A 23649-nucleotide genomic window follows, 5' to 3' on the forward strand; every position below is an offset into this window, starting at 1 on the left:
CCTGCCAGTGGCATTTTTATAGTAATCCAATGCATTTTTATAGCACTGATCGCTATAAAAATGCCAATGGTCCCAAAACTGTGTCAAAAGTGTCCGCCATAATGTCGCAATACCGAAAAAAAAAAAAAAAAAAAAATCGCTGATCGCCGCCATTACTAGTAAAAAAAATATATTAATAAAAATGACATAAAAATACCCCCTATTTTGTAAACGCTATAACTTTTGCGCAAACCAATCAATGAACGCTTATTGCAATTTTTTTTTACGAAAAATAGGTAGAAGAATACGTATCGGCCTAAACTGAGGAAAATTTTTTTTTTTTTTATATATTTTTGGGGGATATTTATTATAGCAAAAAGTAAAAAAAATAGGATTTTTATAACAGCTTACCTGTAAAATCCTTTTCTTGAAGTACATCACGGGACACAGAGAAGCATAGTAATTACTATGTGGGTTATAGAGAGTACCTTCAGGTGTGGACACTGGCACGCCCTTAAGGCAAGAAGTTCCCTCCCCTATATAACCCCTCCCATACCGGGAGTACCTCAGTTTTGTAGCAAGCAATAAGTGTCCCAAATACCCCAAAAAAGAGGGGCGGGTGCTCTGTGTACCGTGATGTACTTCAAGAAAAGGATTTTACAGGTAAGCTGTTATAAAAATCCTATTTTCTTTATCGTACATCACGGGACACAGAGAAGCATAGTAATAATTACTATGTGGGACGTCCTAAAGCAATGCTATGAGGGGAGGGAGACCCCAAGAAATAACCTGGGCGCCATCAGACATGAGGAATCAAACTGCAGCCTGCAGCACACTGCGCCCAAAGGCGCTCTCCTCATTCTTTCTTATGTCCAATTGATAAAATTTAGTGAAAGTATGGACAGACGACCATGTCGCGGCCTTGCAGACTTGAGCCATGGAGGCTTGATGATGCACTGCCCAGGAAGTACCCACCGCTCTAGTGGAATGTGCTTTAACCTTAAACGGGGGAACCTTTCCCCTCAAGCCGTAGGCTTGAGTAATGACCTGCCGAATCCATTTGGAGATAGTGGACTTCGACGCTGCCTGCCCACATCTGGGACCTTCTGGCAGGATAAACAATGTATCAGTTTTCTGGACCTGAGCAGTAGCCTTAAGATAGATCTTAACTGCTCTTAATACATCTAGCGTATGCAAAGACTTCTCCCTTGCAGAACTAGGTTCTGAGAAAAAAGACGGGAGAACAAGATCCTGATTCAAATGAAATTTTTAAACAACTTTAGGTAGGAAAGCCGGGTGGGGCCGTAGGACCACCCTATCCTTATGGAATATAAGGTACGGTTCCTTACAAGACAAGGCCGCCAACTCCGAAACCCTCCTAGCGGAGGTTATGGCTACCAAAAATATCACCTTCCTGGTCAGAAGGACCAAAGGAATATGAGCCAAGGGCTCAAATGGTTGTTTCTGTAAGACAGAAAGGACCAGATTCAGATCCCATGGACACAAGGGAATCTTGACTGGTGGACTCAGCCGGATCACACCTTGCAAAAAGGTTTTGATCAGGGAATGTGTAGCTAGTGGCCTTTGGAAAAAAATCGATAAGGCCGAGATCTGGCCCTTAATGGTGCTTAGGGCCAACTTCATGTCTGCCCCCAACTGCAGAAACTCCAGAATTCTGCCAATAAAATACCTCCGGGGATGCCAACCCCTGGTCTCGCACCAGGCCACATAAGATTTCCAAACTCGGTAATAGATAAGTCTGGATGCCGGTTTTCTGGCATTAATCAAAGTAGATGCCACCGCATTAGAGAGACCCCTTTTCTTTAAGATATGGGACTCAATAGCCAAACCGTCAAATTGAGAGACGGTAAGGAAGGATGGAATATAGGCCCCTGGGACAACAATAGGTCCGGCCGAAGAGGAAGGGACCACGGTTGCCCCACGGACATCCTTACAATGTCCGCGAACCAGGCCCTTCTGGGCCACGCTGGAGCCACCAGAATCACTGGTCTTAATTCCGACTTTACCCTGCGAAGAAGACGGGGTAATAATTGCAGCGGAGGAAACGCATACATTAGGGAGAACTGGTCCCATGGGAACACCAGTGCATCCGTGCCGTAAGCAAGTGGATCCCTTGTCCGGGACAGAAAGTTGCCCACCCATTGCATTGAACCTCGATGCAAAGAGATCGACATCTGGTGTTCCCCACCTCTGACAAATGCTCTGGAAGATGTCGGGGTGAAGAGTCCATTCCCCTGGAAGCACCTGTTGGCGGCTTAGGTAGTCTGCTTGCCAATTGTCTATTCCCGGAATGAACACTGCAGATATGCATGGGACATATTTCTCTGCCCAGGTCAGGATTTGATTCACCTCTCTTTGGGCTGCACGACTTCTTGTGCCCCCCTGGTGATTTATGTATGCCACGGCAGTGACATTGTCTGATTGAACCCTGACCGGAAGACCCTTCAACCTGTCTGACCAAGCTGACAGGGCTAGATAGACTGCTCGAATTTCCAGCAGATTTATGGGTAGAGACCTCTCGGAGGCTGACCATTTCCCCTGGAGAGACAAACCTCCCAGGACTGCACCCCAGCCTAGCAGACTGGCGTCCGTGGTCACAACCTGCCATGTCACGGGAACAAAGGACTTCCCCTTTAGCAGGTTCCGGGGAACCAGCCACCAACAAAGGCTCTGCCGGACTGACCGGGAGAGAGACATAGGGAGATCCAAGGCTTGAACCTTTTTGTTCCAAGCGGACAGAATGGCATGTTGAAGCTCCCTTGAGTGGAACTGCGCAAATGGGACGGCCTCGAACGAGGCTACCATCTTTCCCAGTAACCTCATACAGAGGCGAATGGGAGGCTGACGCTTTGCTTTGACTAGTTGAACTAGTTCTCTTAAAGCCTCGAACTTCCTTTGGGGCAGGAAGACCCTTTTTAGCTTTGTGTCTATGAGTAGACCCAAATATTCGAGCCTTTGCACAGGCATTAAGGCTGACTTGTCCAGGTTGAGAACCCAACCCATGGATTCCAGAAATGTTACGGTTCTGTGTACCGCTGAGTTTAGATCGGCCACTGACCGGTCTACCACCAATAGGTCGTCTAGATAGCCTATCTAAGGTCTCAAGGCATATCCATAGTAGCCTAACAGTGGAGCCAATACTTTCGTGAAAACACGAGGAGCGGTGGCCAGACCAAAAGGTAAGGCCACGAACTGGAAGTGGCGCTGATTTACCGCGAAGCGAAGCAGCTTCTGATGGTCGAGAAAGATAGGAACGTGCAAGTATGCGTCCTTTATATCGATGGACGCTAGTAGTTCCCCTCCTTGCAGGGAGGCCACCACTGACCTGATCGATTCCATCCGGAATGATTGGACCTTTAGGAACTTGTTTAAGGCCTTGAGGTCCAGGATGGGTCTTACATCCCCGTTTGGTTTGGGGACGGTGAAGAGATTGGAATAAAACCCCAAACCTTGTTCTTCCACTGGCAGTTCTCTGATTACCCCTTGGGATAACAGATGATCTAAGGCCAATGCTAAGGACCTTCTTTTGCCGAGATCCTTTGGGACGTTCGAGGTTAAGAAGCGCGGTGGAGGAAATTCGCTCAACTCCAGCTTGTAGCCCCCGGAGACCGTAGAGAGGACCCACCTGTCTTGGATCCTGTCTAGCCAAGCCTCCGCAAACAGCTGAAGCCTTCCCCCCACCCGGCTGAGTGGGGGAGAACCTTCATAATGCTGACTTAGATGCTGGCTTGGCCTGTGGCTTACGGTTCCAAGGTTTTTTGGAAGCCTGAGGCTGGCCCTGTGGCTTCCCACCTGCATTGAATCGTCCAGGAGGCCGTCGGAACTGCCTGGTACCGGAAGTACTAGGGAAAGGAGAGGAGGATCTCTTAAAGGAGGGGGAACCCCTAAACCTTTTCTTTACTGGCAACAGTGTACTTTTGCCACTGGAAATTTTCTGAATATAAGCATCCAGATCTTCCACAAACGCTCTCCATGAAAGGGAAACCCCGCCAGTAATTTTTTTACACGGGGCTTCAGCAGACCAGTTCTTCAGCCAGAGTAACCTGCGCATATGAACTAGCGAGAGAGTGAGACGTGAGGACTGCTGAATGGAGTCCTTAATTGCATCTATGGCAAAACATAATGCTCTGGGAAACTCAGTCAAATTCTGGGCCTGTTGTGCCGGCAATTCCTTTAAGACCCCTTTAAACTGGTCTTTCAAGGCCTGGCAAATCCCAATAGCCGCAATTGCAGGCTGGGTTATTCCTCTCGCCGAAGCAAAAGAGGTTTTTAATAAAGTCTCTAATCTCTTGTCTGTCGGATCTTTGAATACCAGAACGTTGTCTACTGGACAGGTCAAAGATTTGTTTACGCAGGACACAGCTGCGTCAACCTTGGGGATGCCCCATTTTTTAGTGAATTGTTCCTCCATGGGGTATAAAACCGAAAACTTCTTAGGAGGAAGAAAATATCTATCTGGATGTTCCCAATCCTTGTAGATGAGCCTTTCCAGCAGGGGGTGAACCGGGAAGGAATAATCAGCTTGAGGAGCTTTTAAGAAGCCTAAAGATGAGACTGCACTTGAAGCTGGCTCTGAAAGTGGCAACTTGAAGGCCGAACGGACCATCTCAGTGAGGGACTGGACCAACAATTTTTCGGATTGCGACGCCAAAAAGGGTTCTCCCAAAGTGGAATCCTCAGAGTCCACTACTTCCAGCTGACCTTCTGCCAGATCTCCAGAGGGTAAATCAACCTCTTCTGAGGATGCATGCCCCAAATCGAGGGACTCCTCAGAGGGAGAGGGGGACCTTGTGCGTTTTTTCCTTGAGAGAGAGGATGCAATGAAGGTCGCTAATCTCTGCTCCAGACCCCCCATAGCTGAGGCCAGAGCCGCCTGTGTCACAAAAACTGGAGCAGGTGGGACAAGGGCAGAACAGGCATCTGACAGCCCTGATGGTTCACCCTGGGCCTCCTTCAATTTATCAGGAGAGGAAGCAGCCGCAGGAGCATGCCCGAGATCCTCTGAGCCAGATGGCGATCCCTTTGCTTTTTTGCTTCTAGTCCCTGAGCCTTTAGCCATGATAAAGCTGAGGTACTCACAATAGTTGCAACTACTTGCGAACCTATAGACCAGCACTGACGCTGCTATTTGATGGTTGGCAAGGTGCAGAGCCCACTATGCGCCTTAAGCAGATGTCACTGTCCACCACCAGTACCAAATACTGAAAGTATGTGCACAAGATCTGTGTCCACCGTCAGCCAGAACCAGTTAGGTGGACTGGAGCATATAAGGACTAGGTGTAATCACCTGACCTGCTCTGTCCTGTAATCTCAAGTCTCATAGAGAACAGCTGAGATAGACCCCCTGCGCGCATGCGCACGCCGCTGTCAGGCGTGCACCACGAGGCCACGTGCGCACACGTAGCCGCACACGCGCACATGTCGACACACGCATTTCTCACGGAGCACGCCGCGCACATTCGTGCGCACCGAAGCAGCGTACAAAAAAATTCATTTGCGCGCGCGCGCCTAAGACACATCAATGTCGCGCGCGCATGACGCTACGCGCTCATGCATGAGGATGGAACACCGCAGCTCCATGTGAGGACCAGGTAAGCCAAGTGAAGCCAAACATTTTGGACAACTTTTTTCTGCTTTTAACCTGCACAGGAGGGGCTAACTACCTGACTAGAGATACCCCTCCTCCCCACAACACACAGGACCATATAGGAGAAGCACAGACAGATAGCTTTAGGCAAACATAATGGCTCAAATAAAGGAAGGTTACTCCTAGGACCAAGTCCTGAAGCACCTTCACTTACCTGATCCAACGCTGCAGGACTCTGCATAAACAGACAGTCCAATCTTCACCCATCACGGAGAGCAGCGTCTATAGACCTTCAGGGACCGGGGTCCATGGACAGGAACACCACACCCCTGGACCCATATCGCACCCTGTCAGTAGACTTTTGGTATTAGGAAATTGACCAAAGTACTGAATAACCAGGATCCAGCTCTCAAAGAGAAGCATTACAGGCCAAACCCCGTTCTTCTTAACCGGGGCCCGGGTACCGTCCACTTTGGCTCAGAAGCACTTTGGACGGATCCGGATTTCATGGAGGCTTTTTACATCCACTCACTCGTGACCAACACCTTAGACACTGGCAAAAAACTGAGGTACTCCCGGTATGGGAGGGGTTATATAGGGGAGGGAACTTCTTGCCTTAAGGGCGTGCCAGTGTCCACACCTGAAGGTACTCTCTATAACCCACATAGTAATTACTATGCTTCTCTGTGTCCCGTGATGTACGATAAAGAAATATTCATTTTTTTCAAAATTGTCTCTCTATTTTTGTTTATAGCGCAAAAAATAAAAACGCAGAGGTGATCAAATACCACCAAAAGAAAGCTCTATTTGTGGGAAAAAAATGACGCCAATTTTGTTTGGGAGCCACGTCGCACGACCGCGCAATTGTCTGTTAAAGCGACGCAGTCCCGAATCGCAAAAAGTACTCTGGTCTTTGGGCAGCAATATGGTCCGGGGGTTAAGTGGTTAACTGGCATGAGACTGCTTGCAAACACGGCAACTGATGCATCTAGAACATCGGACATATCAGTTTTTTAATATTACTATATGCTATTAGTCACATATTAGTTTATTACTAGCCTGGTTTTGGTATTTATGATTTTGGTGATTGAATTCCTTTAATTAATATCCATACCACATGGTTAGTGGGTTAGCATGATTCATTTTTCTTTTTATTAAAGCAGATACACAAAAACACTGCATACAAACGTCATTTAGTTTAAACTTGTAATGTTAAACATGCCAATTTAAAGTTTTACACATATTACACCAAGACCCCTTTCACACTAGGGCACTTTGCAGGCGCTAGATTGCTAAAAATAGCATCTGTAAAGCGCCCTGGCTCTCACACTGGAGCGGTGCACTAGCAGGACGGTAAAAAAGTCCTGCTAGCAGTATCTTTGGAGCAGTTTTTATACCGTTCCTAGACCGCTCCTGCCCATTTAAATCAATGGGCACCGCGGCTATACCGCCGCTGCAGTGGCACTTTGCAGTGGTTTTAACCCTCTTTCGGCCGCTAGCGGGGGGCTAAAACACGACGGTAAATCGCTGCTAAAAATACAATGTAAAAAGGGGCCCAACAGCTGTGAAAACTTGTTTTCTCATTTTCACTTACTGCTAAATTACAAACCTGTTTATAAAGAAAAACTCCAGGTTACAATGGCATCTATGATGTGGCAAATAAGTTTGTGTCTACACTTATATCTGTGCAACCAAACAAAAAAAAAAAAATGGTATGTCTGGACAATTCCACACCTAGCTTACTGTTTCAGAGCCACCCAGAACTAGTTGTTGTAATATGTTGGCCGATTTATGTGGGATATTATATATAGTCCAAAATTGACATTTGGTATCTGTAATCTAATTGCACATATCAAAGGGGACTTGTTGATGTTAATATGCAAGAATCCAGGACAAGTCTATTTTACACATCAAACCTGTACTCAGGCCACATTTGGTACCTGTTAATATAATTGCATATATCAAAAGAGACTTGTTGATGTCAATATGCAAGAATGCAAATTAGGGCATGTGATGACTGAAGCTGTCTCCGGCTAGGGTCGTTATCTGTCACACAGACACAATGTAGATCAAAGACGGCCAATCGAATTGCTCAGCCATTCAGTGGATAGGCAATATAAGCTGGCATTCAGTCTTGTCTAGTTATATTCTCTATGAATATGAAGGCACAGGTCTAGGAAAAGATGGGACTCTAAAGCTACTATTCGTTGTCATATTTACTCTGTGGATTTGTATCATCCATGGACTTTGTTCTGTGTTGGAAGTCAAATAAATTGCACTCTGGAGAATTTAGGTTGCTGCTGGAACATAACTTGCATCATCATACTAATACCTAAATATCAATTATCTAACCGGACTCCACTATATATTACTTCAGTTGTCTATGGAGATGTTATTAAGAAAGTCTTGGATTCAGACTGATGCACTGGGGAAAGGGGGTTGAAGTTTACACCAGGAGATCACAAAAAAAAAAAAAAAAGTGTAATGTACAAAATAACTTTAGCTTCACCACAATGTAGATACCTATAGAAACCAAGGTTCTTTAAAAAAAAAAAAAAAAAAAGACTTACCAAAAAACAATTTGGTTTTGGAGTCTTACTTTACCATTGCCCATTTTTTAGCTACAAGAAAGTAGAAAAAGACCAACTCATATACAACGGCATGTAGTTGCCATCATCCCATAAATATTAGAAGTATTCGAAAAAACCTCATGCAGTGGGATTATGTAGGCAACACACAAAAAAGCTTCAAAATATATAAAAAATATATCAATTTATTACAATCATGTAGAAAATATACAAATACAAAAATATCAAAAAACCTTATACTTATATATTTTGAAGCTTTTATGTGTGTTGCCTACATAATCCCACTGCATGAGGTTTTTTCGAATACTTCTAGCTACAAGAAAGTAGTGTCCTTGATCATCAGCAAAAACTAGTGTGTTCAGGCAGATATATCAGATTATTCAAACAATTATATTCGTCCATGTTGGACACCCACAACCCCTTGCACTTTTTTTTTTATATAAAAGCACGTTATACATAATTAAAAAATTCTATAGTTTTCTGGCCAGTCCAGGGACATCACAAGTTCTTCCACTTCTCCTTCCATGGTGACCAGTCCTTAATCCTGGATAGCATGGTGCTCATGTAATCACACACAAACATCGGTCTAATGCGGAGTAATGCGAGCCAAAGTCAGCGGGATGAAGCAATTAAAGCCTGGGCACACAAGAGTGGGTTGAATGATCCAGTGGTCATTAAACCTGGCAGGGGTCTGGTGCAGATTGCAAAGAGGTGGGCCTGCAAAGGTCAGCATGGGAAGGGAGGGGGAGTATTGCGTTGAAAGCTACTTTTTATCAGTTTACAGAAACTGGGCAATGGATATTTTTATTTTGTTAAACAAAACTGAAGTTGGGCTGAACTACAGAAGGTGGATGGAAACTTCACAACTCGCCAATGACATCCTATTTACTTGAGATTGCTTAAAAAGTTTTAATATTTCCCTTACTTAAATAGTTTTAATATTTCCCCTGTCAACTAGTTTACCTAAAAATGAAAAAAAAAGAAAATATATATATATATATATATATATATATATATATATATATATATATATATATATAAAAATATGCCTGTCCAGGATGACCCCTCTAATACTCAACATGCTTCGGGCTTCATAGCAAATTATTGAATGCATAATTATAAACAGAGCGTTGGGACCTGTGTCCCTCAATGGACGCCAAGAAAAGCATTTTGCGGTGAGTACCATTTTCTCTCACAGGAAGTGTTAACCTTAGGAATGTCCAACTGAGTGGGCAACATAGTCAAACAAACACACACTTACAAGCTCAAGAAGCAACAGAAAAATGGGGACTGCCTACAGCGCAAAGAGATGTCCTTCCTTTTCACAGATCACCTCTGGGTCCCCTATCCATAGCTCACATCTGTGCTCTCAATGCAGCTTGTTGCCGTGTGCCCACCCCCACACTTCATCTCTGCACTTTCCCTGTCCACAGCTCACTTGTGCTTGCCCCAATCCTCCTTACATCCAAAGCTCCCTCTTCTGAGAGAATATATATATATATATATATATATATATATATATATATATATATATATATATATATATATATATATATATATATATATATATTTTTTTTTTTTATTTATTATCTATCGCTCACACTCCAGGCAAAAAAAAAAAAAAAACTTCTGTCTACCTTACAGAAGTCGCTATTACTCAATTAGGGAGACACAGGCATTTTTATTTGAAATACAGCATACTGGCTGCTGCACCTCTCTCACTGGGCAGTGGTAGGATGCACAGTGCAAAACATAGCGGGTAGCCTGATGCATCAGCTGGGATGCACAGGGCATGTGTCCTGCACTAGCAACAACCCTGGTAGGAAGGAAGCTCTGGGCCTTAATACCACCTTGTCCTTGTGTAAAACTACCAAGGGTTCTTTACAGGCTAAGGCCTGCAGCTCAGGTACTCTCTTCACAGAGGTGATTGCTACCAGATACACCACTTTATAAGTGAAAAGTGGAAAGAGGAGAGTTTCTGATGGTTTCAAAGGGCAGTTTTTGCAGCTCTGAGAGAACCAAAGTCACAAGGAAGTGAACAGGGGGAGCCACATTTAACAAGACTCCTAATCAATGAATGAGAAGCCAAAACAGCCCCCCCCCAAAAAAAAAAAAAAAAAAAAAAAACAATCGCAAGAGTAGAGGCTTGACCATAAATAACGCCAAGAGTGAAATGCTGGTCCAGACCCTGCTTCACGATAGAGAGAGGATTCTTCCCAGGAAAATCTCCCAGGACGAAAACACCATGGCTCGCACCAAGTCAAGTATCTTTCACACACAAATGATGGACTCTAGTGAAGTAGGATGGCACACTGGTCCTTCAAACAGGACATCCAAACAATCTGGTGTAGCAAGTTATGGGGTACTGGTATAATTGAAAAGTAGGTTTAAAAATTACATTGTTGTACAAAGAAATGCATATGGCAAATAGTGGCAAGTATTTCTGTAGCGGATGTATAGACACACCTCAATCATATGCCAATTGGGTTTTTATTGTGATGAACTTTCTGTCCAGTTGGTCTGAGAAATTTGTTCTCAGGGTCATAAAGCATTGTCAGGCTGTACACAATGGAAATCGCTGTAGAAAACGCTCTCGAAAGGAAATCTTTTTAGGTTTAGGCCGAGGCAGAGGATGTTACATAGTTAGTCAGGTTGAAAAAAGACACAAGTCCATCCAGTTCAACCACAAAAAAATAAACAAACAAAATAAAAAACACAGTACTATCCCATACACCCAACTCCATACCCACAGTTGATCCAGAGGAAGGCAAAAAAAAACAGCAGAGCATGAGATCCAATTTGCTACAGCAGGGGAAACAATTCCTTCCTGATCCCCCGAGAGGCAATCGGATTTACCCTGGATCAACTTTACCTACAAATCTTAGTACTCAGTTATATTCTGTACATTTATTTAAGAATCCAGGCCTTTCTTAAAGCAATCTACTGATCTGGCCAGAACCACGTCTGAAGCGAGTCTGTTCCACATTTTCACAGCTCTTACTGTGAAGAAACCTGTAACAGAATGGCCCGGGACACCCAGAGACCTTTGAAGGATGGTGGGTACTCCTGTGCCAGCATCACTAATGACTCTTGGGTCTAGGGTCATCCTGTGCCCCTTTTGGGCATAGGGTGACCGATAAATATTAATTATAAATTACATGAGATGGGACATTACTGATAATTCATGTTTTGCAGGATATCTTGGAATATTACAAGTTGTTAAAGTCTGACTCCAAATGGAGGGTTTTCAATTAATGGGGGGACACATGCTTTTGGAGGTGTTAATTGCGTCTGCTCCTAGACATTTCATTGTGTGATGCTAATACTGTTTGTGTCCATTGTACCAAATTAAGTCTGAAAGGTCAGATGTCTCCTTTCAGGGGTAGGGAATTAGCATGTCAATTATGTTTAGTAAAGGAATGTGTTTTGTGTAACAGGTGAGGGGAACTTGTCGGAGACAGGACATCTGGGGGATAATTAACTCACCTAAATGTCATTATCTAAAAGAATGTGATTGAAGCCTTATTGTGTGATGTGTGGGTGGAGTGTGTCTTTGTTCCTTTCATTACTGTAACATATTTGTACTGTATATAAGAAAGCTAAGGAACCATTAAAAGTGTTCATACATTTTGAAACCAGTAACAGAGCTTGTCGGTCTCGTTATTCTGGGGAATGGAATGATCGGGTCGTGTCTGATGTCTGCCGGACTGTCGGATAAGCTGTTGTGGCTGATGGAATGGGAATATCGTAAACGGTGGTGACCGTTACAAAACCTTTCCTTATTTGGAGATGAAATCTCTTTTCCTCTAGACGTAAAGATGGCCCCCTTGTCCTCAGTGTTGACCGTAAAGCGAATAACTCAAACACCAAGTTCACTATATGGACCCCTTATATATTTGTACATGTTGATCATATCTCCCCTTAATCTCCTCTTCTCAAGAGTGAATAAATACATTGTACACATTCAATTATTTTAATTCGGACAACGTCAAAGCATTCATCAGATTAGCCAATCAGAAACTCCTACAGTGTTAAGGGTTCTGGCATTCAATCAATGAATGCAGACAATTGCGTGCTCTTTGCATGATAGACACATAGGTACATATGTAGATTGAAAGTTGGATGTGTGGCATGTCTATTTCCTTGCCAAATTATGAACAGAATAACTGAGTATTTTGAAGAGGATTAGTAGATCTTATTGTATTAATTTGTACATACAGTGGAACTTTTAGCCACTATATTGATGCAATACAATATAATCCATAAGCCATAAAGTTAATTCCTAAAAAATTCCATAAGGCAAAGCAGCGCTTCCAAATAATAATGTACACCCTTAGATGACAATAGTACAAGACACCCAGTGAGACAAATTCGGTCAAGATGCTTCATAGAAATTAATCATCAAATATATGGAGAATCCACCTTCACCACACCATGTGATTACACTCCGCCAGGAATTGCACTTACCAGAAATATGTCAAATAACGCTTTGGATATGTTATGCTCAAATAATATCAAGGGATCATCTTCCAAGATATCTCAAATCGCTGTGACCACAAATTGGTACACTCCAAACCACGTTACTCTCACTCCTGTATTTATAAGTAGTTCCATGGGCTCAAACAAAGGAAAACATAGCGTAACTCTGTTAAGATTTTTTTTATATCTCAAATCCCCCCTTAATCCTTAAAATCAGGATTCAATAAAATTATCGCACTGCGTGTGCCACCATTCGGTACTCTCTCACTGTTTGTGAAGATCAATTAGTCTGCAGTGATTCCCGAGAAGAGATCGAAAACAGTAAAATCAGTGTAGCAAGCTGTGTGGTCACGCCTAGACGCGTTTTGTCATTACGTCTGCGTTACTGGCAAACCAAGGTATTAATGTTTGTACAAAATACCGTATTTATCGGCGTATGTCGCACACTTTTTTGCCCTGAAAAACAGGGCAAAATCGTGGGTGCGCGATATAAGCCGATACCCGCGATTTGTTCGAGCCACTGCGCCGACATATACCAAGCGCAGTACACTCGGGTATAGTCGGGCAGGCTTGGCTCCTCTCGCGGTCACGTCGTGTGCGTCCTGTACGCAAGAGGAGCCTAGCCCGCCCGACTATACACAAGTGTACTCTGCTCGGTATATGTCGGCGCAGTGGTTCGAACAGAGCGCGGGAAGCGGTGGATCGAGCGGGGATGGCCACAGAAGGACACCGGACCGGACGAGGCCGCCGATGGACGCGCTGGACGACGGGCAAGACACTGACGAGGCGCATCCAAACTAAGTATTTTTTTTTTTGCAGGAATCTTCCTTCAAATTCGGGGGTGAGCGCTATACGCCGGGGCGCGTTATAGCCCGACAAATACGGTAATACAATAATAAGACCTACTAATCCTCTTTAGAAACCAGGAAAGGTTAAAATGAATAAAGATAACTAGGTCACTGAAGGCGGCAGCAAGGACAAACAGAGATTAAAACCATTTATCTCTCGCAATTAGGAAGGTGCTACCTCGTGCCGAAAGCCAAGACACAGCATGGAGTTTATGCATGCCCAACACTCCACTCACTGATGCAGCACTAAATTCCTCACAGTTTTTAACCATTTTCCCTTTCCATGGAAAGCACTGGAACAAATTGGGATAGTAACGGTGCCCAACAATTCAAATAGAAGTAGCTCCTAACATGCAGACCACATGGCCTACTCATAAATGACGGAACACTGGAAGGCACATTCCTATTGAACACATACACAAAGGTCTGCCAGAATACAGCGCACAGTCCCCACAATCGTTCAGCCCAATGGGGTCCAGGTATGGTCTCCAAAAGCTATTGCTGGGGATATGCTGATCTGCATAGCTGCAATAAAAGACTAGCTCCAGCAGCATGTAATGAAGTCTTTGAAAGAAAAAAATCTTGAGAAAAAGTAAAATGGCTAGTAAAAAATTATTAAACTTTTCCCAGCAGACACAAGGCACAGGTCCTCCTAGGACATCTGAAAAAAGCACGTCTACAAGTCCTGTGTCCCTCAATGAACGAGAAAGAAAGTTATAATATGCCGATTCATTCTGGACACACAGTTAGGCAAGCTGTTAATTTATGTCGAACTCACCAACTAAAGGAAACCAAATTCTCGTTTTTGACTAAAGACTTTCTCAGTAGGCAAGACCCATTACAGCCTGACCTTAGAGGGAAGGAGCTTAGCAAAGAATTTAAAGTGAACACAGGACATGTATGAAATATCTTACTATGGTTAGCCATACACGTTTCGTTTTTGCTCATTCTCCTGTGGCTGTCAGAATACCCAGACAGTTACTGAAACGAATAGGAAGCAGTCAGTATTCGGCTGAAGGTTTTCCTCCCGACTCAGTGGATTTTTTAAATCAAATTTTGTTGAGCCCAGTGGTGCCAAAGGGGCCATCCATGGCTTGAATTTCCAAGCATTCAGCATCAATCAGCTGAAAATTTAGTGGTGTATGACCAAGTCCTAGTAATACTACTGTACTGTACAATATTTGACTGTCCTGTACATTTAACAAGTGAATCTTTGTGTTGCCAGGTTCTATATATAATGAATGTGTGTGTGTGTTTTTTTTTTATTATTCTGCTTCTTTAATCTTACTACCCAACAACCTATTTGTCACCTATTCAGCATAGTCAAAGCAGAGGCAATAAAAAATAAAATCAGTGGTAAATTGGGACATCTGCCAGTTTTTTATTGCTATGCCATCAATAGGGGGGACCACCCTGATGACAGTAGCCACCCAAAACAGAAGGAGAAGGGAAATGCAGGATTTACAGTTGTTCGAAAAGGAACAAGTGTTCTAGGGAATCAATAGGTGGGTTTTCTCCAAGACAAGACACTGACATTGTATAGAACATTAGCATCATAAACCGACTTTGACACTTCACTTATCATCAAAAAGAAAAAATAGTTACTTTGCAGAATTTGGCCCAGGTGATTTGACAGCCCGAATAGTTTACTCCAGGACCTGAAGATAAAGCAAATAATAATACTATTATGGCTACAGAACACAAATTATGACACTATCAGTGTACCTCCTGAACTACTAAGAGCTTACCCAGCAGTTTTTCGGCCAGTGTGGTTAACTGTTCAATGCTAAGGCCACGTTTTGTGGTGGAAGAGAACTGCCAGCTTAGGACCTCAGCCACCTGATCCCATGTGCCAATGGGAGGTTTGGTGAAAAAGTTGACATTCTGAAAATAAAAATATTAACTAGCACTGTAATACTGACAAATCATAGAAATTTATTTTAAGCATATCCATACAATATGCAGATCGGCATTTTGTTTGCCTTTTCTTTTATTACCATATAACAGCAAAAGGATGTGTACACAAATCAATCCCCTGCCGAATCCCAGTTGTGACAGTGGGCCAGGGATCTTCTCTCCACACCCACTGTCCCAATTTAAAAAAGTGTGGCCGACAGCTTGTCGTTCTTAATGAACTATCAGGATGCTGATGAGCACTCTAGTTAGTGAATTGATGTTGTTAGTCAGTAACTGTCTGCCCATATGATGTACGGACAGACAGCTACAGACAGATTGCACCCGTGATATGCAGATTGGGTGCAATGCTTTACAGGCTCCCAATAATAAAAATTCAAAAATAAATGCACTTTTTTTACCTGCAAAAAGATGTGAATCGATTTACAAAGGTGAACTTATCTTTTAAGTTATCAGTTGGTTTGTACTGCTGGCTGTCAGAAATCATAAATGTACTGTGAAATGGGCTAGAGTCAATAAAGAGAACAGGTCTGTAGAAAAACTACTATGCAGAGAAAAAAAGTTGCAAAAAGGGTACAATTATGGGTAGGCTGGAGTGGTAACAAGAACTCCCTTTAGCAGACTGCACCCTGTATCTGTGCTTTAAAAGGCTCACACACATCCTGTGCACATCAATCTTTACACTGGCCCTCATTCAGCCTGCTGTAATCTCTTTAAAACCAAACCTACATTAGCATACAAGTTGCAATTGAAGTTCCTGCAATATTGTTATACATTCTTGTCTGAAAAGTCATATCATTATTTAGAATATTTTCACAAAAATAGTAAATGAAGATGGGAACAGCTCATTTAAAGGGGTTGCATTAGGCAGATATTTAAAGCAAAAGATTATGTCATTGTATGCTATTGGCTATTCTCTGGGTCATATCAATTATCACTGCTGTGTGCCTGTAACCCTCCCGGTTTCTTCCCATGCTTATGTTAGTCTATCAATACCAAACACAAAAGCTTCAAGACAGTCACCCTATGATAATACACTTCGGGACCATAAAGTATTATCACCAAGTATTTTATAAGCAGTGAAGACCTCTCACATTATAAATCATACAGGCTAGGACCTTACAAGTAAAAAACAGTGTTCTTAAATCTATCTCAAACATCCACTGTAGTACTTTTACTCATATTATGACAAATGTCAATCTGTGACATTTTGATACACAAATAAGGGTTGCATTGCATTACCTTTGGGTTGTTTGTCAGCATGTTGTACCACAGGATTGAAGCCCAAGCATTGGGCATCTGACAAATGTTGGATATCACTACAACTGGTAATGAATGAGTCTTCAGGTGAAGAAAAAATAAAATAAAAAAATGATTACACCATTTAATATACAATACAGCATATTAAAACAGAAACAAATGCCCAATATCTGCTAGCCATAAGAAAGTAGTATTAGCAATGTAATATTTTCAGCATGCTGGGCATTTAAAAAGAGAACTAGTCAGAGTGATTATGAAAAGCATTTAGAAATTCAGTCCACATTTTCAAAATTTTAGCTGTGGAAGCTTAAAATGTACTCCATTTTAGCTTTACCCTATTCTGTGCCCGATTCTTGGCTTTGGGAGGAGTCATTGACACTGCCAAACTTCATATGCCAAGTTATACTTCGTCAGGTTGAAGAAAAAAAAAAAAAAACAGTTCAACCAAAAATAAATACTGGTACATACAATCCCATACACACAATCCTATATCCACAGTTGATCAAGAGGCAGGAGAAAAAAAATCCTTCCTGATCCCCCAAGAGGCAATCAGATTTTCCCTGGATCAACTTTACCTAGAAATGTTAGTACCCAGTTATATTATTATGTGCATTAAGGAAAGAATACAGGCTTTTTTTTTTTTTAAAGCAATCTACTGAGCTTGCAGGAACCACCTCAGAAAGGAGTAATTTTCACAGCTCTTACTGTGAAGAAACCTTTTTGTATTTTGAGATTAAATCTTTTCCTCTAGTCGTAAATAGTGCCCCCTTGTCCTCTGTGATGACCTTAAAGTGAACACCACCAAGTTCACTATATGGACCACTTATGCATTTGTACATGTTGATCATATCCCCCCCACCCCCCCCTAACCGGTTCCTGACCGGCTCACACAGATATACTGTGGCAGAATAACTCCCCTGGGCGAAACCCCATATGGGTACGTCCTTATCCTTTTTGGCCACCAGAGGCAGGGAACCCGATCGCGTGCAACACACAAATCCCTGTGCCATCAGGGAAGAGGAAACATGGTTTGTTCCTAACAAGTAGGATATACATCGCCTCTCCTAGTCACTCCCACCCTCACACAGTTAGAACACACTGAGGGAACACAGTTAACTCCTTGATAGCCCCTTAGTTTTAAACCCTTCCCTGCCATTGACATTTACACAGTAATCAGTGCATTTTTATAGCACTGATCGTTGTATAATGGTCAATGGTCCCAAAAAAGTGTATAAAAAAAAAAAAAAAGTGTCCGATCCTTCCGTCGCAATACCGCAAAAAAAATAAAAAATAATAATAATAATAAAAATAAATTCGCAGATCACCGCCATTACTACTGTAATTTTTTTTTTTTATATAAAATGCCATAACTCTTTTCCATAGTTTTTAGATGCTATAAAACGTTTGCGCAAACCAATCAAACGCTTAAGATTTTTTCTTTTACCAAAATTATGTTGAAGAATATATATTGGCCTAAACTGATTAAGAAATTTGTTTTTGTTTTTTTATATTTGGGACATATTTATTATAGCAAAAAGTAAAAAATTGTTTTGGTTATCGAAATTGTCTTTGTTTCTAGCTCAAAAAATAAAAAAAAACGCAGAGGTGATCAAATACCACCAAAAGAAAGCTCTATTTGTGGGAGAAAAATTATGCCAATTTAATTTGAGTACAGCGTCGCACGACCGTGCAATGGTCAATTAAAGCGACGCAGAGCAAAATTGTAAAGATTGCTCTGGTCAGGAAGGGGGTAAAATCTTTCGGGGCTGAAGTGGTATATCTCCTCTTCTCTTTTTCCTGACATGGGTATGTTCATGGGTTTTGTTTTGGGAGGGGGGGTTTGGGGAAATACAGAACGAAAGGGAGGAGTGAGTAGTGCCTTGTCGGCTATAGTATAAAGATAAATAGGTAGAGAGGCTCTGGATGTAAACATACAGTAGTCCATAGAACCCAATCAATCAGTCTACACGGAAAGATTTAAGCAACAGATTATGTGAATATGTGATTAAAAAAAATTTGAGAAATTATGAGAAATTAATTATGTATACATGCAATGGAAGATATGCAATACACTACTTGTACCTCCTCGGAGTATAAATAAAGAATATTTAAAAAAATTAAATATTTTTTCCGGCAAGAACGCATCCATGTGGTCTTTTAATAAACTCTCCAGTATCTTCCCGACTATAGAAGTTTTTTTAAATATGAGCCCTACGCCAATCCAGTCATTAACGAATCCCTAATTTTTAGACACAATGGCCTTGAAATTACAGAGCTTAATTCTTTTAGGATCCATGGGTGGATGCCACCTGGTCCAGGTCCTTTGCGCCACCTTTATTCTGTCTAAATATTTCTGGACCATATCACTTTTGAGACATTGTGGATCATTTGGGGCTGTCACTACCCCCCCTATTATGGACAGGAGCTCCCCCATGCTCCTTTGTATACACAGAGCTGAAGAAAGTATTTAATAAATTCCCCTTCTCTTTATATATTTTACGATTTTTGGGGGGTTTGTCCCAATATCTTTGGCAATCTATCGCTCGTTTTGAATTCTGGCATCCTTGATTTCCTTTTTACATATTCTTTGTAACATTTCACTACTCAGTACACAGTTATGCTTGAGCCCTTATTAGCAACTATCAGACCGCTAGCACCTCTCACATGAGTTTCAGAGCTATTAACTAAAGCTAGTAATGGGTAAATATTCATCTCTCCCACAGTTCTGTTATCTGTTAAACTTTCTTGAGCCAATGAACACTCAGGAAAACTGAAGATGCTGTAAGAAAAAGTGATCGAATGGCTATGAAATTGTATACAAATATAAATATTCATTTAAACAGTTAACAGAAGAATTTTATAATTCTGTACACATTCAGAGTGTGGCTGACCCATGGTGCTTTGGGAGGATAAAGCCCCTCTGCACATGATACACGTTTGTTTCTGAATTGCTTACCTCTAGATCAATTTTTAAGCCTTGATGGTATACTTCAGTCTCAAACGTAATTAAATGGAGCTCTTCAGTAACAATAAGCGATGCCTGAAAAATTGAAATTGGTCAACACATGGTACACAAAAAAAAATGATATTCTCTTCAGGGCACTGAAGATGTGATGCTACAAGCTGGAGGCCAGAAGTATGCTTCCCTCTGACATCTTACCTACTTGTGATGCTATGGGGTTCATTTTAAAATTTTCAATTTTTTTAATGAAAAAGGATTCATTATAATGTGAGCAATCACAATTTAAATAGCTGCCCTATAAACGTTTGGGCGAGGACTGTGGCACATCTCTGACCAGCTTGAATGGAAATGAAGATGAGTTTGTATTTGTTAATAAGATGCTTACAATCCACACAATGATAATACCTTAGTTAGTGTGAGTACAGAGGGTGGGGGAAGCTTCCTTTAACTGAAAAAATATTTGCAGAGATTTCTGGATTTGTTAATGAATTAAAGAAAGTAGGGTTAAAGCGCATGTCATGGCTAAAATAAAAACAAACAACAAAAAAACAACTCATCTCTGCAATACGTGCATGTTTGCCTGTGCTTCATCCTCTCAGTCAGTCTCTGCCAACCCCCGAGGAACACCTAAAAATAGCTTTCAGGTCTCAAGGAACCAAAACTGATTCATTCGGAATAATTGGAGAAAATGCCTCTTACACTGATGGTCAGTAGGAATAATGCAACTTTTACGATGGTGGTCAGAATACAACCTTTACAGTCAGCTAAAAAGCTGTCTGGGACATATTGCTGGTTTTGCCAAGTAGAATTGACCCAGGAACTATACAAGCACCATCAGATGGGAGATCAATTACAGCTTAAAATGGTTAAGCCACTATGTGATCTTTAAATCATCCACATTGTTCGATAAAAACCTGTATCCTCGTGCCTGTGCGTTATTTAAAAAAAAAAGCGCAGATTTCTACCTGTTTTAACAGCGTCTCCTGGGGAATACGCGACTCCCAGCTCTCTAGCTCTCTCCTCTTCCCATCTGATAGCTCCAGCGGGCAGGTCCAAGATTCCCCTGCTGACATCAGCTAGGGAGGAGAGATCCGGAGTCACGTGATCACTGGGAGACGCTGTTGTTAAAACAGGTTTGGCTTTTTCTCCCAATAAAAAGCATAGGCACTGGGATACAGGTTTTTATTTAACAGAGGGGATGATATAAAGATCAGATAGTTTTGTAGCAGAGGGGAGAGCAGCAGAGTGGGAGCGCTAGTGAGAGCCGACAGGCAGGGAGGGGAGGACGACACGGACACAGGAGAGCAGGGCTGCAGATGATGGAGGCATGTAAATTGAGCAGTGTCAGGGCTCAATTTACAGAGGGGAGGGCAGAACCAGGCAGGACATTTTGTATTTTATTTTTTACACAGGCTCCCGGTTAAGAATGGCTGCTCAAAATACTTTGCAAGTACATGAAAATAGAGTCCTCAATCTCCTCTTCTGCAAAAAACTCATGGAACCCATAAATGCTCTGTACGAGGCACTCCCATGTTTATTCAGGAACTGAAAATATGTAAACGCGTCATTCAAGTTTACCAAGCCCTTCAGTTATGAATGGACTCAGGAATGGCAAGTACTGAAGGGATCGGTAAACATAAGAAATAGGTTTACCAATCTGTCTGCTCCCCATCCTGGAGAGATACGATTTTCCCCAGCGTGGGCCCACAATATGATGGACCTCCAAAACACACTGCCTCTGCCAGTAAAGGTCTGGGGAGAGCAGCAGGGATTGGACGGCACAGAAACAGCAGACTGTGGGTTGTGGCTAGTACATGAAAAGGTATAAAAGATTGCTGGCACACTGCAGAGATGGTGTTGGGGTGCTCAATTTTTTTTTCAAATGACTGATTGACAGCTTATCAGCAGCTGATCACAGCTATTTATGAATATCAAGAGCCTAAGGGAACCCTTCTGCTATAGTTCATTGTCACTATAGATGTGAAACTGATTGGGATTTTTTTGGGGGGAGATTCGATTTATATTCATACTTATTATATATTAAGTTTCAACACTGATATACAATTTTGCACTTGTGGCGTGTTATACGTCAGAAATCCTTTATATTTTTAGCTTTGATTTGGAGCACTGCACTATTTTGTTTTAGATTTATATTGGTTATTATGTAAATGACATTTGTGCTGCCTAGTTCCAAGTGGGATAGGGGAAGTGTGTATAGATTTGTGTTCTTCATTGTAGCACGGCACAGTCATTATAGGCCAAGGGAATGTAACAGACTATGGGGTTAGTGGACTGGCCAGCTGAAAACCGTTCTGTCCCAATGTAACTCTTATTTTCATTCTGTAAAAGGCATTAAAGCAGAGGTTCGGCCAATTTTTTTTTTTTAAAGCCAGCAGCTACAAAAACAGCAGCTGCTGACTTTTAAAAAAAATGGACACTTACCTGTCCAGCGCGCCCGCGATGTCGGCAGCCGAGGCTGAGCAATCGCTCGGTCCTCGGCCGCTTCCGCCGCCATCCTCGGTGAGGGAATCAAAGTGAAGCCTTGCAGCTTTACTGCCCGATTCCCTACTGCGCATGCGCGAGGATCGCGGCGAGCCGTCACTGGTCCCCGCGCTCTCTCCTGGGAACGGTGTTTCCCAGAAGACAGTGGGGGGGGGGGGGGATGACGTGCCAGGCTGGATTCCCCGCAGGGATCCGTACCCGAAAGTGGTGCAAGTACCTGTCTCAGACAGGTATCTGCCCCCCCCCCTCCCCCCTGAAAGGTGTCAAATGTGACACCGGAGGGGGGGAGGGATCCAAAAGGGCACATTAAAATCAGGGTGGTCTGTTGCAGTGCTGTCAAGGCACAGTAAAACTTGAATTAATGAGCATTGCATTAAGGCAGTTGGTTCATTTCAATGCGCTGCCTAACACACCACAAAGAACCAAAAAATTCTCCTGCAGCATTTTTGCTAGTGAAGCACATGATAGTGCGCTATAAAGTATTGCGATGAGCTGCAATAGAGATGTATTGGGGAGTTGTTCATAAAACACACGTTTGTGCCCTATGGTGTCATTTTATTGTGAAGCAGGTTACCACTGATTAGCAAAGAGACAAAAAAAGCTCTGAGCGCTCTTCAATGAGTTTGTATACTTACATCACAGTTGGCTCTTCCTCCATTGCCACATCTCTGCTCTCTAAGAGTCTGCAAACAAAAGGATGACAGATGCAAATTAATAAAGATGACAAGGATCAGGTAATAGAAAAATGAACTATGGGTATGACTGACTGAGGCAAGTACTGGAATACACCTTCATAAAACTCAGCTATATTGATAAAAGGAGCAGTGTACAAGGCAGTCAGAGAAAATCTTACTCTGCAGTAGAAAATACAGACATGGCTGTCAAGTTCCTGAATCGAGCACATCATTTATAAAAAGGTGCAATTCTGTACACGCAAAGAGATTTTCAGTTTAGACTGTAAAGCCTTGTACACACAATCAGATTTTCATCGGACAAAGCGTAGGACTTTGTCCAAAGGGCGTTGGCCAGGAACTTGTATTGCATACAAACGGCAAAGAATTGTCGGCCAACAAAACGGACTTGTGTACACACGATCAGAAAATCCGACATCACACATTTGTTGGAAAATTTTAAAGCATGCTCCCCCACATTTGTTGGTGGAAAATCCGACAATTGTCCGATGGTGTTTACAAAACGGTCGGATTTTCTGACAACAGCCTGTCATAACACTTTTCCCGTCTGAAAATCCGATCGTGTGTACGGGTATTTACTCTTTTTAAGCATTCTAACAGATGCGGTTAGCGGAGTTTGACTTTAAGAATACAATATGTCAAGGCAAAAAAACATTTTGTACATCCCTGCCATACATGTACATATTCGGCAGTTATAAGTTATGATCTTAAAGCGGGAGTTCACCCAAAAATCAACTTTCTGCAGTTAGATCCAGCATACTGCTGACATCTGCAGTATGCTGGTCTTTTTTTTTGGTACTTATCGTTTTAGCAGTAT

General features: G+C 42.3%; 1 protein-coding gene across 3 annotated transcripts in view; it reads right to left on the reverse strand.

Annotated features, from left to right (window-relative positions):
- The window catches only part of STAT3 (signal transducer and activator of transcription 3), a 157643-nt gene that overhangs the window by 33713 nt on the left and 100281 nt on the right, over positions 1 to 23649 (reverse strand). For all 3 annotated transcript variants that reach the window (XM_040330489.1, XM_040330488.1, XM_040330487.1), the window contains exons 14-18: positions 22776 to 22823; positions 19633 to 19716; positions 16659 to 16757; positions 15251 to 15386; positions 15108 to 15160 (exon numbers count right to left, since the gene is read on the reverse strand). In XM_040330489.1, the coding sequence (XP_040186423.1) occupies positions 15108 to 15160; positions 15251 to 15386; positions 16659 to 16757; positions 19633 to 19716; positions 22776 to 22823 (420 nt within the window). The remainder of the gene's footprint in view (positions 1 to 15107; positions 15161 to 15250; positions 15387 to 16658; positions 16758 to 19632; positions 19717 to 22775; positions 22824 to 23649) is intronic.

The sequence above is a fragment of the Rana temporaria genome, chromosome 12 (genome assembly GCF_905171775.1).
Source record: "Rana temporaria chromosome 12, aRanTem1.1, whole genome shotgun sequence".
NCBI lineage: Eukaryota > Metazoa > Chordata > Amphibia > Anura > Ranidae > Rana > Rana temporaria.